The sequence below is a fragment of the Scatophagus argus genome, chromosome 1, assembly GCF_020382885.2.
Source record: "Scatophagus argus isolate fScaArg1 chromosome 1, fScaArg1.pri, whole genome shotgun sequence".
In the NCBI taxonomy this organism is placed as follows: Eukaryota; Metazoa; Chordata; class Actinopteri; family Scatophagidae; genus Scatophagus; species Scatophagus argus.
In genome coordinates, this window is record NC_058493.1 from 6,367,925 (window position 1) to 6,381,727 (window position 13,803).

The 13,803-nt window shown below is 40.0% G+C and overlaps 1 protein-coding gene across 3 annotated transcripts in view; it reads left to right on the plus strand.

Moving 5' to 3' along the window:
* Nucleotides 1-13,803, plus strand: part of ntrk3b (neurotrophic tyrosine kinase, receptor, type 3b) — a 169,819-nt gene that overhangs the window by 146,376 nt on the left and 9,640 nt on the right. For all 3 annotated transcript variants that reach the window (XM_046406432.1, XM_046406517.1, XM_046406600.1), the window contains 2 exons: nucleotides 2,246-2,418; nucleotides 4,617-4,860. In XM_046406432.1, coding sequence (XP_046262388.1) covers nucleotides 2,246-2,418; nucleotides 4,617-4,860 — 417 coding nt within the window. The remainder of the gene's footprint in view (nucleotides 1-2,245; nucleotides 2,419-4,616; nucleotides 4,861-13,803) is intronic.

Genomic DNA, 13,803 nt, shown 5'->3' on the forward strand with positions numbered 1-13,803 from the left:
CTATAGACAGTTGTCTGTGCTGTGACCCAATCAGGGGTCCAACAGTCATCCCAATTTATCAACTCCACTTGTCTTACAAACAATTGCTGATAATTATATCAGGAATCTTTTCCATAACATCCAGTAACCTGATGCTCTTTGAAAAGTTGACCCTCACGCAAGCAAATGAAAAATGCTTGGTGGATTTATATGGTGGCATGACGTAGTCGTATAAGGTAACTGCATAGGTTTAACTACAGTGAGTGACCCAACTGGCTTAAAGCAGTTTGATGTAAATACCATGGCTCATGACCATCAACATATATTTAAAAATGCCTCTTGATGCCACTGTACAGAAATGCGGCATGCAGAACTGGTGATGTCATTTGGAATCCGTGTAGTAGTGATGAGACAGTGGAGCTGTGATATTGAGTTTCTGCTAATACACCCACTGAACCCACATTCATCTGTCAATTCATGATGTTTCATCGCCATTTCATATTCTTCTCTAAATTCTCTAAACATCAGCCAAGGGACCAGCAGTTACTGTGGAGCAAAGTTAATAGCCCATTGAATTTGATGCTTTGTTTTAAAGCACTTAAAGTATTTAGAACCATTGCCCCTATGTGTTAGCTATCAGTGCCTTCATGGTGCTCAACATAAAGTTGTGCTTGGCAGCTGCCGGTGTGATTACAAGGAATTGTATGAATATAAAGCACAGTGATGAGATATGTTCTGACTATACATACATATAGTCAGAAAACCACCCTGACCTTGTGAAGAGGAGAAGTGATCAAGTTAAGATGATGGTGATGGAGTGACTGGCTGTCACCTTGTTTTTTGCCATTACAACATTAACAAAAAAGAACATCAGAGAACATTAATATGTTTAATCATCAGCCTCCCCTACAGTGTCTCCTCTCCTCTTTTCTTTTAAACCACAACGCAATGTGCATTTTCATCAGAACACGTCCCTGTCTGCGATGAAGCAAAAAGAGGCTCTCTGAATACACTTAAAGGTCAACAAAAGGAAAATTCATTGCAGCTCTTTTCCTCAATTTATTGCAGTCAAGCACTTGAAGGTATTGTTTTGGAGGGACGCCCAGACAAGAAACATTTCCTTAAGAGTGCGGTTTGATTTGGTAATAGAATTTTATGGCCATTTTACCTACTCTGCTGTGCATCTCGCCCACCTCCAGCACTTCACTGCAAGAAGAGCACGTACAAGTAAATGTATTTCCATCCCAAGGTCCTTCCATCTGTAATAACTTCAGCAGCATGCTTGGAAAGCAAGAGTCAAGGCTAAGGAGATCAGAGAAACAGCTTGCTGTATTGTCTTTTTGCTGATGAAGTGTCAAGAGTGTTTTTTTCTTTCAGTAGACGCTGCAGTAAAGAACGTTATTGCTGTTATTTCCGTTGTCATTGTGTCATTACTTTAGAATGGTCAATAGACATTTTCCCAGCCAATCAGAATCAAGTACTCGCCCAGATCATGGTTACACAAAATTTAGTGGAGACTCAACGTTGGAGAACCCAGTAATCAACAACTGATTTCTCATGTTATCTTCTGTGAGGATAAAGGAGGTGATGGAAAAACAAGCAAATTAACAACATGAGCTGGAGGCCGTAACAAAAGGGAACAGGTTTTCTGGGATTAATGTAACTGAGAGGATGCTATTTGGATCCACCACACCCAGGGCAAGTCTACAGTCAGGCTCGCAGCTCTGTGAAGTTGTACTTCTGAACTACACCAATCAATGACAATGAAACACAAGTTAGGGGCCAGACATTCTTACATAACCCCTCTACAGTAGACAGAGGTTTGACCTTTAACCCCACAGAGACTGAAATTAATGGTGCATTCAAGTAGATCTTGTCAGTTTGTAAAGTCAAATATTTTCAAGTTCACATGCAGGTATTTGCCCTCATACAGCTGCCTATGTAGTAAACTTGTTTTTCTTCATCACATGAACATTTTATGTATGTACCGATATAATGAGAATTTTATTTCAATGTATCTGTTACTACTGGCTAAAATTAGCAAAGTTTAGGCCTGACTTCCATGACTAGTCACTTTACCATGAGACTGACACGACAGACTTTAAGATATTAAGAGCTGTTAAGAATAAAAAATAGATTCAAAAGAGAAAATGGAGGCAGTCCATGGAGCCGGGACAGATTTTTTCAGCTCATTATGGCTCAACTATCCATTCTCATGTTTACCATCTCCAAATGCAGAAATCTGACTTTGTATTTTCCCTCGCAGACACTTAAAGATCCAAACTTGTCGGCAAGAAAGGACTTTCAGAGGGAGGCAGAGCTGCTGACCAATCTGCAGCACGATCACATCGTTAAATTCTACGGCGTGTGTGTAGATGGAGATCCACTCATCATGGTGTTCGAATACATGAAGCATGGAGACCTCAACAAATTCCTCAGGTTGGTTATTCACTTACTGTTGAATCAGTTTAACTTTAAAGCACCAGGCTGGTGCTGGCTGAGCAAAGTATAAATTCATCATATGAACAGACAGTAGCAAACTAAAGCCTAATTGCATTGCAAATGTGTGCGTGTGTGTGTGTATGTTTTTCCGACCTGTACTAGGAACATGTTAACTCAGGAAACTTTTAGATGGAAGCTGACAGTATGTAAATGTAAAGCTTCAATCCAAGAAAATGAGAATTCTTTTGTCAACTTTGTGCTGCTGATACAATATCCAGCCAACTTCACAGCTTTCTGGGTTAGCAAACATGAGTGCTTTAGTGCTTTTGTTCCGTAATGTCAGACTGTACCGAGGGAAGTGACCTCTGATAAGCCTCGACAAAAGCGACACGATGCCGGTACAGCGAGCGCTTTGGTAATGGAAAGCTTCACTGGGGTTGATGTCACGTCAATGTGCACAGGAGGAGTCTGGGATAGAAGTGTGTTGTTTCAAGTGCGTTGACAGCAACAGTGTATGTGTGTGTGGCCTATCTTGTTTTTGAAGTTTGAGCAATAGTTGAAAAGATGACGACTGAGTGTGAGTGTGTGTGGATTCAAGAGTGCGTGAAGACTTTCTGTTGGGAAATCATTCCTGAAATGAAAGGCAATGTCGTGAATGATGAAATTCTTTCATGCAAGGTGCAAGACGTGTCTGATTTTTGGTCTATTGGTCCTGTTGGTCACATTTAGCAAATGAGATGTGTGGAGAATCTGTAGGAAATAAGAGAGTATCTGATGTGCAGGTCCAGCTCAACCCTCAGATAATTCAGTCACTCATTCAGCAACTATGAGATTTCTGTGAAGTGAAATAGAAGTAGAGAGATACTCACTAAGGAGGAGTGCTACTAATCCCTCTACAGTGGAGCCAAATTACTGCACACACACACTTTTAAAACAAAGAACACTGAATTGCACTAAAATTGGGAAGTGCTGAGAGAAAGATAGCCTGAGAGAAGTTCTTGGGCCTACATTTACTTCTGGTAAATGTACAACTGAAGTTTCTAACAGGCTGGAATACGTGGAAATGTTGCAATAACCACCAAGCTTCTCTTAAACTTAAGACTCACACAGCCACAGAATTAGTAATAGCAGTGCAGAGACTTAACACTTTATCATTTCAATTAAAGATGCTTGCAGGTCATAGTTATAATATTTTTTTTAAATATTTCAAACAGTCTCTCTTTATTATGCTAATTATTCTCAATAGGTAGAAAAAGACATCAATACTGGCAGAATAAGGGTTTATTATCACTGTAAGGAGCTTTAGGTTACTTATTAAAGGGGCAGTCAGGTTCCCGTCTGTCATGCTGAAGTGGCATTAAAGGTTTTCACATCCCGAAAAGAATGGATGTGAAATAACTCAAATATCCTCTTAAAAATGAAAAGTTTAATTCAAAGCAATAAAACTCACCTTTGCTTAATTTAGCATTTTTGCTGCTACAGGCTTACCCAGATCATAGACAATATAAAATATGGACAAAGACTCTTGAGTCTGAAAGGTGCAGCTTAAGCAGAACTACCTTAAATCTACATTCTTTCTAATGGCCAAAAGGGGTAATTCTACTGGTTGCAAAAAAAACAAAACAAAAAACTTATGAGCTTATGAGAAAATGACCCTCCTACTCATGTGATTCATTACCTAAATAAGCTGTTTCCTTAAGCATTTATGCTCTTGGTCGCTAGTTTCAAGTCTTCTTCAATACAGCATTATATTCATTATGTAAATAATGGTCCCATTAAGAGTAAAATAGACAATACAGCAGGGTATGTGTTATGGCGTGGCTACCTTATGATTGACAAGTCACTAGTTCTCAGGTTCTCCTTCAGATCCTGATGGATTGAACCTGAAATATGGTCCCCTCTAAAAAAGGAAATAAAAAAACCTGTGATGGCAACGGCCGTTATCTCAAACTGCAGGGTTTAAAACAGAAGGCCTCAAACCACTGGGCATCACAGTGGGTTTTCGCTTGGGTGTGACCGCTGACTCACGGGTTTTCTAATCTTAGATAAATGTTGTTTCACGATTTACAGTTCATTGACTTTATGACTTGTTTGAGTGTTGAACAAAAATTGTCTCACTTAAAAACTAGAGACTAGAGAACTCCATCATCAATGTTAGATCATCATTTTAATCAACACTATTTTTTAAAACCCAGAGCTCACGGTCCAGACGCCATGATCCTGGTGGATGGCCAGCCGCTGCAGTCCAACGGAGAGCTGGGCCTTTCCCAGATGCTGCACATCGCCACCCAGATCGCCTCAGGCATGGTCTACCTGGCCTCCCAGCACTTTGTCCACAGAGATCTAGCCACCCGCAATTGCCTGGTGGGCAATGGCCTGCTGGTCAAGATTGGAGACTTCGGCATGTCCAGGGACATCTACAGCAGTGATTACTACAGGGTAAGACTTCACCAGGATCTTCTTTTATGCTTGTCTTTTGCCATCAAAATACTGGGAGCTAAAGAGATTCAGAGTACAGACTGCAGAAGTGATTAAGATGGAAAAACAAATCCACTTTTTGGTCCTTTAAAGTAACTTTTCGCTGTCACTATGCCTCTTCCTGCACATTTTAAAGTAAGGTAGATGTGGCATAAGCATAAGTAGATTCCACATAACACAAAAGTAAATTTTAGTTGAGACTACTTTTGACTTTGTAATTGGGTTCAAAACAACCATAAACAAATCCTCCTGGGCTGCCAACTTAACAATATTTCCAAAGGATGCTCTCTCTTGGGTCATTTTCTGTTTATGTTTTTGTTTCCATCTTTCTGAAGGAGAGTTAGCAGTTCTTCCTCCCCAGTGCAGCCACAGGCCCCCACACCAGCCCTCATGCAGTCATATGACGATGCAAGGGTTTATTGGTGTGGTGGCAGATGAGCCTGCCGAGTCTGCAGCCTGATGCTTAGAGGCTTGTTTATATAGCTTCAGTTCATGTCCTCTCTACTGTTTAACAGGATTAGCAACTCTGAACACTGCAAACCAGGCACCAACTGCTGCTGCTGTAGAAGAATCTAGAATTTTGCTGAATGAATAAGTGGATATTATGGATTGGTGGCTGCTACAGATCTGGATACCTTAAACCCTCTGGTCTTATGAAATGACTTTAGGTGCACCTGATTCTGTTTTCCCAGCATGACAGCTGGGCCAGTTTGGACTTTACTGGGGGCAATGCCAGCAGTTATGAAGTACTTGCCTGCTGGGTAAGCAGCTCTGCGCACATAAAATAATTTATAGGGAAATTTGAGCAAGATGTCTTCAGTGTTTGGTACATGGCGCTCTGTGTGGGGTGTATTTTGTTAATATCTGTGTGTGTGTGTGTGTGTGTGTCTGTGTCTGTGGCAACGAGAATGTTTCAGTAGAAACAAAATGACTTTATTAAAAATGGTCATACATAATTCTGTTTAAAGATCTATGATCACAGGAGAGCAGTGGGATGCTGTTAAGGCCAAATAACATAAAACTTAACAACAACATAAACATAATTACATTTCATATCATATAAATTTAACATTGTCTTAGTCTAAAACCACTGTCAGAGTTGTATAATTTGTTGCACTTGTGAAGCTAGTTGAATAACAGAATATCAAAGACCTTCTCATGCTCTGTGGTATAATAACCTGTGAATTTCCCGGTCACACTTATGAATTATAATATCAGGTTTAGCTTCAAGGGTATATACTTTCAGTCTACAATGCTCATTATAAGCTCTTTGTGAAGGAGAATAATTGGATGTTTAGACACTGGCAGCTTCTTGTAGGCCAGTTTTATGGTAACCACTGCAGATGCTTTTCATCTTGCATGTAGGTTATACACATTTTGCAGCATCCAGTCTCCCTGTTACAGTAATAGGAGTATGCATGGATTTTTTGTGCATCATCTACATACACTACATAGACAAAAATTTTGTGACCTCTTTGAAGTCAGGTGTGGTGTGGGGCTGTTTTTCAGAGGTTGGACTCAGCCTCTTACGTCCAGTGAAGGGAGATCTTAATGCTTCAGCATACCAAGACATTTTGGACAATGCTATGCTTCCATCTTTGTAGCAACAGTTTGGGGAAGGCCCTTTTCTATTCCAGCATGACTCTGTCCCAGTGCACAAAGCAAAGTCCATAAAGACATGGCTGGATGAGTTTGGTGTGGAAGAACTTGACTGGTCCACACAGAGTCCTGACCTCAACCCCATCCAACACCTTTGGGATGAACTAGAACAGAGATTGTGAGTCAGGCCTTTCAGTCCAACATCAGTGTCTGACCTCACAAATGTTCTACTGCATGAGTGGGCAAAAATTCCCACAGAAACACTCCAGAATCTTGTGGAAAGCCTTCCCAGAAGAGTGGAAGCTGTTATAGCTGCAAGGCTGTCTGTGTGTTTAGAATGTGAAGTCATTACAGTCCCTGTTGGTGTAATGGTCAGGTGCCCCAAACAAAATATATTTGTCTGTATAGTGTTAGGGTCGTGCCATGACTGTCTCTGATTACCTTTTGGTGTTCATTATAGAATGCTGAATGTGAGTTTTGAAAAGTAGGTTTTGGTGTTTATTTCTGAACTGACATGATTTCAGATCAGTTATAGAACAATAATGGGCCCTGTTTAAATGATCAATAGTGCATGGTCGAAAGTGCATAGCTCAAGTGCATTTAGGATGTGCTCGACTCCTTTTGTTAGTTAAATAACTAGATCTGGGCCTAATCTGGTGATTAAGTGGTTGTATTTAGTCTCTTAATTAATCATTAATATATTTTAGATGTCACATAAATTCAACCAATCATTCAATCAGTATTACACTGTCATCATCTGTGTCATTTCACATTCCCTGTGCAGCACAGTTATGTGTGGGTCAAATAATACATCTTCAAAATATTGATTACATTACCTTAGACAATCCTCCAGTAGCAGAGATGCTGCATACGTCTCCGCATTCAGTGAGATGCTGTGCATTTTTATGCAGGAGGAACGGCAGCTTTGATTATTTAAATCTCCCAATGCGCAGACAGTTTCAGTCAGGATCTAATTTTAATTAATGTTGTGTGCTCTTCTACATTTAAAAGGTCAGTGATGAAGCCTGAGCTCCATCAGAGTTGTCTAAAATATTTACTTCAGGAGCTAATAGTTTCCTCTGTCCTGTTAAATTTAGTTTTGTTGCTTTTTGTGCTGCTGCAACATTTCTGCACACATGGAAACCTTTAAAATACTGAAAGCAGTGTGTCTAAGGCTCTTAGTGTGAAATCATACAGTATGAATAATGCACTCTTTAATGAGCAGAAATATATTGTGCCATTACTTTAAACCAGGTTTTTGTTGGTCAAATGCTTTCTGCCACATAAAGAATGCAATGCACCAAAACTTGGCCTGACCACATCTCATTTTAATTTTAAGGTTTTATTTTTTATTTTCTTTCCCCACCCTAGGATGTCAAGTAGTATTGAACTGGTGTATACACTTAACTAGCAAGAACGACTACCCCACCAGATGCCACAGACAACCAGCGTGACTGGGAAGCTCACACTATGTCTGTGGAAACGTGGGAGCTAAGGTGGACCCTTCTGGACAAATACAGTACCAAAATGTGTGCATTTCCTTGTTGTGGGCCAAATTACAGTTCACCTAATTGCCTCTGAAGACCAAGTCACAGTTGATTTAACAGGCAGATACAGCTTAGCTGAACGACTAAATGGTTCAGCTGATTGTTCTTGTCTGAACAATTATATGCCTACTATATAGGTGCTGTGAGTTAATGGTTCAGTCAAATGCAGACAGAGAGAAGCTGCAAGAGGTTTCAGTAAATATAAGACCTAACAGAGAAGCAAGGATCTGTGTGAGCTGGTTTTGCACTGTAATTATATGAAGTTAGTATCTGTATCCAAAAATTTAGCCAACAGGGAGGGCTGGGAGGTGATGTGAGGTAGAATCACCTTCTACTACACAGACCCAGCTTCAGTCCTGAATTGCAGCGTCGTAACACTGGACAATGTTCATAAATGGGAAGCCAGTGAGAGATCATGTCCTTGATACCACACTAGAGGTTCTGCTCTGTGCAGAGGGAGGATGGACCTGCAAGTTAGAAAGTGGACTTCCAAGCACTTTATACTCTTCAGTGACAGATGAAAAGATGCACCTGGTGACACAATCAGTATCTACACTCCACCTCAGCTGACAATGGATTTAGCAACGACAAGGTCTGCAGTGTCAAGGGAACTGGCAAGTCCTAACTGGGACAAAAGGGAAAATTGGAGAAATGGAGATAGTAAAAATGGGCCTGAAAATCATTTAAAATTGCTTTATTTACTTACCAGAACTGGTGTTGGTGTATGTGCATGTGTCTGGCTAACTAAATAGATGTGGAAAAAAAATTAATAGCCCTCACAGCATAGTACGTTGAAGAGAAGTCAGCCAGTCTGAGGAATTTTTTCAGTTAAATGTTGGTTCCTTCTACAAAATTCAGTGGTGAATTTATTGAGCAAATTTTAGACGGTTGAATAATTTATTGAATAATTTACTGATTCAAGACACACATACAGACAGTGAGGAAGGAAGAGCAGTTCTGTATGTTCTATTATAGACACAAACCAAAGTGAAGACCAGCATGAGTTTGAATACAGGGTGAAATATGTATGTATGTGTGTGTGTGCAAGTGTGGCAAGCCTTGTGTGAAGCTGCTGTTTGGTGTGGCTGTGATAGCATCACTGCCTGCCTACACAGAGGAATATTGACAGACCCAGAGATAAGGAGCTCCTAACAGTATTGGACACTTTCCCTGTGTTGAGTGATTATAAATTGCAGTGCCCTGCCAAGAACACAATCCTCCCATTGCTGACTAGTCGTATTGACGCTTACTGCCCTCTGGGACACCCAAGACACTTTGCAGCAGGAGAGAACAACTTCAAGAAAAAGATGAATATTGTCCTAAATCGCATCCATCTGTCATATTCTCCTGCTCCGCCTGCACTGAATATGCTTTTGTTTTGTTTCAAAAGAGACAACTGCAGAACCTGCACAGGCCGATGGCAGTAGTGCTGCCGCTATGTAGGTGTTTTATGTTGCTGCTACACAATGTATCAGATGATGTTTTCCTGAGTTCAGAGAGTGAATCACTGAATTATGCATGTTTAGGTAGATATAAATGACAGTGAATGCTCTACAGGTGCCTCTACATTGAAAAATGAAAACATAGTGAATACTGTTTTTTATCAGAAATGTTCAGGAACAGCATCTGGAGGAGCTCATGCAGGGTCCCTATCAGTCTGCAGGTCTTCTGACATATCACTGTTGGATGCATTATTTTCTTTCTTTATTTTTTATATCATCTTTAATACAGAACAAAGTTATGAGTACAATATGCACTGCAGTAAAATTGATGGCCCTTGAACCTTATTTTTCCTATAACATCCCATTGTATGAGTACAATATTCACTTGTTTTGTTAGGTCAGGTGTCCAAGAAAGCTGCTTCCTCCATAATTGTATATTTGTAATTTGTGTTAAATTAAATTCCTGGTGGCATAAGAAAAAGTTCTGCAAAGGTTTTCAGTTTAGCTTTCTGAAAGTTGCAGGTATACTGCAATGTTAGATGCAGGTTCTTCTTAACAAGGAGAGAAATGGCTTTAAAACAACTTATTACCGCCAAATTATGAACAGTGACATATGGGTTCCTGTCAGGGGAGAAGATGTAGAGGCTTCCAGTTTGTAGTTTTGTGGAAGAGGATATTAAAAATTTTTCAGACTTTTCTCCAGAGGCTTACTGCAGGGTAAGATTTTTTTTTTTCATTTAGCAGTGGCAAGGTTTTGTTGTTTATTTCAATGAGCATCACATTGTCTGAATATAAAAAAGGATGGTGTTGAGAAAAAGAAAGCATGTGTCCAGCTAAAATTAGTTTGATGAAAGAAGGCAACAACAATTACAAATCACAATTTTTCATCATAAAAATTGTTTTAAAGCCAGAATCTGCAGTTTTGATTCACAGACTAATAACTATCAGACACTAGTAATGTTATAATCTAATGACTCAGTTTCAAGGACTTAGTGTTCTTTGTGACTCTGCCAGGAAGCCTCTGCTTACCTGCACTGCTTTGCTTTGAAGAAAAATGGTCCCCAGGTTTTTACTGTTTCAAGGATCAAACAGACACTCCTCTGCTGCATTATTTATCAAGCACAAGCTCCTCAAAACTGTATGCAGCTTGCTGCTAATGAGTACACAGGCCATATTTATTACTGCTGCACGAATGGGATGAACAGTCTTCTCTCGGTTCTGCTCCTCCTCTCACCTTTCTCTCTTAGCCTTGTGCTCCTGTTTTAAATAATCCTGGAAATGTTTTACATGGGCCAAGAAGTAGAACTTCCTGAATTGGTTAGAGTTATCTCAAGATTTTATGAAATATGTATATATATACTATATATATATTTCATATGTGAAAATAATATATAGTTGCTTTCTTGCTGAGAATTAGATGAGAAGATTGATATCACTCTTAAATATGAAAGTGATATAAAATACCTCAGCATCTACCTGATGGATTCATGTAAAATTTGGTAAATATCGAAGGGTGCCCAGATGATGTGATGCCTTCACTTTTCCTCCAGCGCCACTTTAGCTTTTACATTTAATGTTGGTACATGCCTGCATGTTCCCCTCTGACTTTTCTGCCATCTTAATAAGTTAAGGTCACTAATGCCATAACTTTGGTTTATGGAAAAATATTTGCAAAATTAATAACATCCCCATGAGGCTCTGGTGTACTTTGTATTTTGTGAAAATTAGTAAATGTTACATGCTAATACACAAAACTAAGGTGGTGAACGTAGCTCAAAGCATTTCTGTCTCTCAGGCTTGATATTTATTTACCACCAAATATAACCCATGCACAAATCTGTTCAGGGCTCGACTGCTGATGCTTTCATATTCAGATGACAGTCAGCAGCAACACCATGCAGCTACCTATCTGCACACTGTATATTGCACAAGTCAATCTGGAGAGGTAAATAACAAAAATGTGAATGTAAAAGTGCATGATACCAATAATGCAGTGTGTGTGTGTGTGTGTGTGTGTGTTTTGAAAATCTTCAGAAACTTTCACCACCCAGCAGCCAGAGTAGATACCACTTTATCTCCTCTTGGCAGCAGCACAGCAGGTAGAAACCTAATGGACATCATAGCCTCTAAAACTGAACTTGTGTTCACTGCTGTTTGAGCTGGGAGACCAAAGATAGCAGCATGGTTAGAGCAGGGAGAGAAAGTGTATAGATGGTTATCGGGGCCCTTTAAGATGTCTGGAGCCTCCCAGGGCTCCCTGCAGGCCGCAGAGCGCCCATCGAAGAGCCCAACTGGGCCAGTAATCTATCCCCCTGCCATGCTGCTGTGCTCTCCACGCCGTTAATCCAATCACTCCCCTGCCACGGTGGGACAGGCAGAGCACTAATCCAGTTTACACAGCAACAAAAAAAAGCCACAGACTCATTCCTCACTCCCCGCAGAGCATTGCCAGCTTCTCGATGTGACATTGAGTGAGAAAGATGAGGGTAATTACAGGGGCAATTATTTTATTTTTATTATGTGTTCAGCTTTTTTTTTTTTTTTTTTTTTCCCCCCATGTTCCAAGCTAATTGCCATGGCCTTGTCACAAAAACCCAAGGTGATAGCATGCAATCATTTGGGAAACAGGGAGCGAGCCAGTTCTCATCCCCCTTGCCACAGCAGCAGCAGTGGCTGAATCATTAGTATGCATCTGCTGAGGTTTAGTCTTGCATGCAGTGGGCTTGGTGGACCTCAGATAAGTCATTTGGAATAACAGGAACTTAATTAATTTTGTTTAATCTTTCTAAATCTCCACAGGGGGGCAGATTGGTATACAGCCCCTCACCGACTCCTTCACCTCACTTTCAGCCCACCTAGCTCAACTCAGCTCAGAGGTTTAAGACAACATGGGTGATTGGTCTCTGCATCAATATTGGCTTAATGTTGTGTACAGTACTAAAATGTAGCATGTCTAATGAGACCAGGTGGGGTACAAGTCAGTGTTCATTTGGCACTGAGCTTGCAGTTGAACCCTGGAAAGTGAAGTTCAGGGTGGGGGAAACTACTGCCAACCCTTCTCACAACCACAGAACTCTCTCAATAGTCAAGGAATACTATGTGTGTTCAAGATGTATAGAAATGGTCCCTTTATTCTTGAAATACCTCTCGGATATATGTTTGTTTTATTCTGCCTGTCCTACTATTTAAGAAAAACACCAGCAGCTTCAATTGTCTTCCACGGGTGGTTCATCATACCTGTTTAGTCTGGGACGCCACCGAGTGAGCTAAAGAGTAAAAGATGTTTCTGTCTTTGAGATTCTGCTAATACCTCAGATGCCCTTGAGCAAGTTATACAGAAGCTGACTTGTGGCTGGTGGATCCAGGGAAAATGACAAAATGTGTTTTCTCCTCACTTTACAGCTGGGATGCAGTTGAGCAGAGTGCCTAACCTCTGGTGGGATTAGTAGAAGACTGTGGTTGCACTGGGCAGCTCTGAGGTGTAAATGTGTGCAAATCTATTAATGTGAAGCAGGATGAAGCTGAAAAATAAGTGTGTGCTCAGCAAACCCTCCCTGGACCTTTAGATAAATGAAAAAGAAAAAAAATCAAACACAGTTTGCTGAGGAGTAAAAAGATTTACATTTAACTGATATGATAACCAATATGATTTCAAAACACAAATTATCTGTGCACTTATTTTCATATGTGCTTCAAAACTATTTCTGAAGTCACATTTTCAGTTCCACTTATCTCTAAATCTGGTTGTTCAAAAAGACAATAGAATTATGAGTGAAAATAAATAAATGAATTGTTTAGATAGACATTTTTCAGTGAGAATGGCATGGAATGAATCAATGCTGTTCAGTTGTGTTCCTGAAACACAACTAAAACCAAATGTTCACTTATTTAAGACACTCAAAACAAGATACTAAAGAGCTCCAAGATCCAAGATGGCACAAAATACCTGAAACCATGTTGTATTTCCAATGTCCAGAGGATATTGTCAATTGCTTTAAAGAGACCATCCTTAGAGGGCCTGAACTGACTTACATGTTATGTGGCTGTGGAACAAATTAAAAAAAAACACACATAAGGTCAGAATATATAATATACGCAGAAAAATCTAATGTTTGTCATCATTAGCCAGAATAAACTACTGGTCAGCCTGAAGGTTATATCGTTTCACTTTACGTTCAAGCTTGTTTGCAAAGTTTACTAAGTGGAGATTTATACATCACTTAAGTCAAACAGGTTGCACCGTACATACGTTTATTTGTTGTACACATACTAAGTTCCAGGTGTAACTGTTACATGGCTAACTGACAAAACTACTG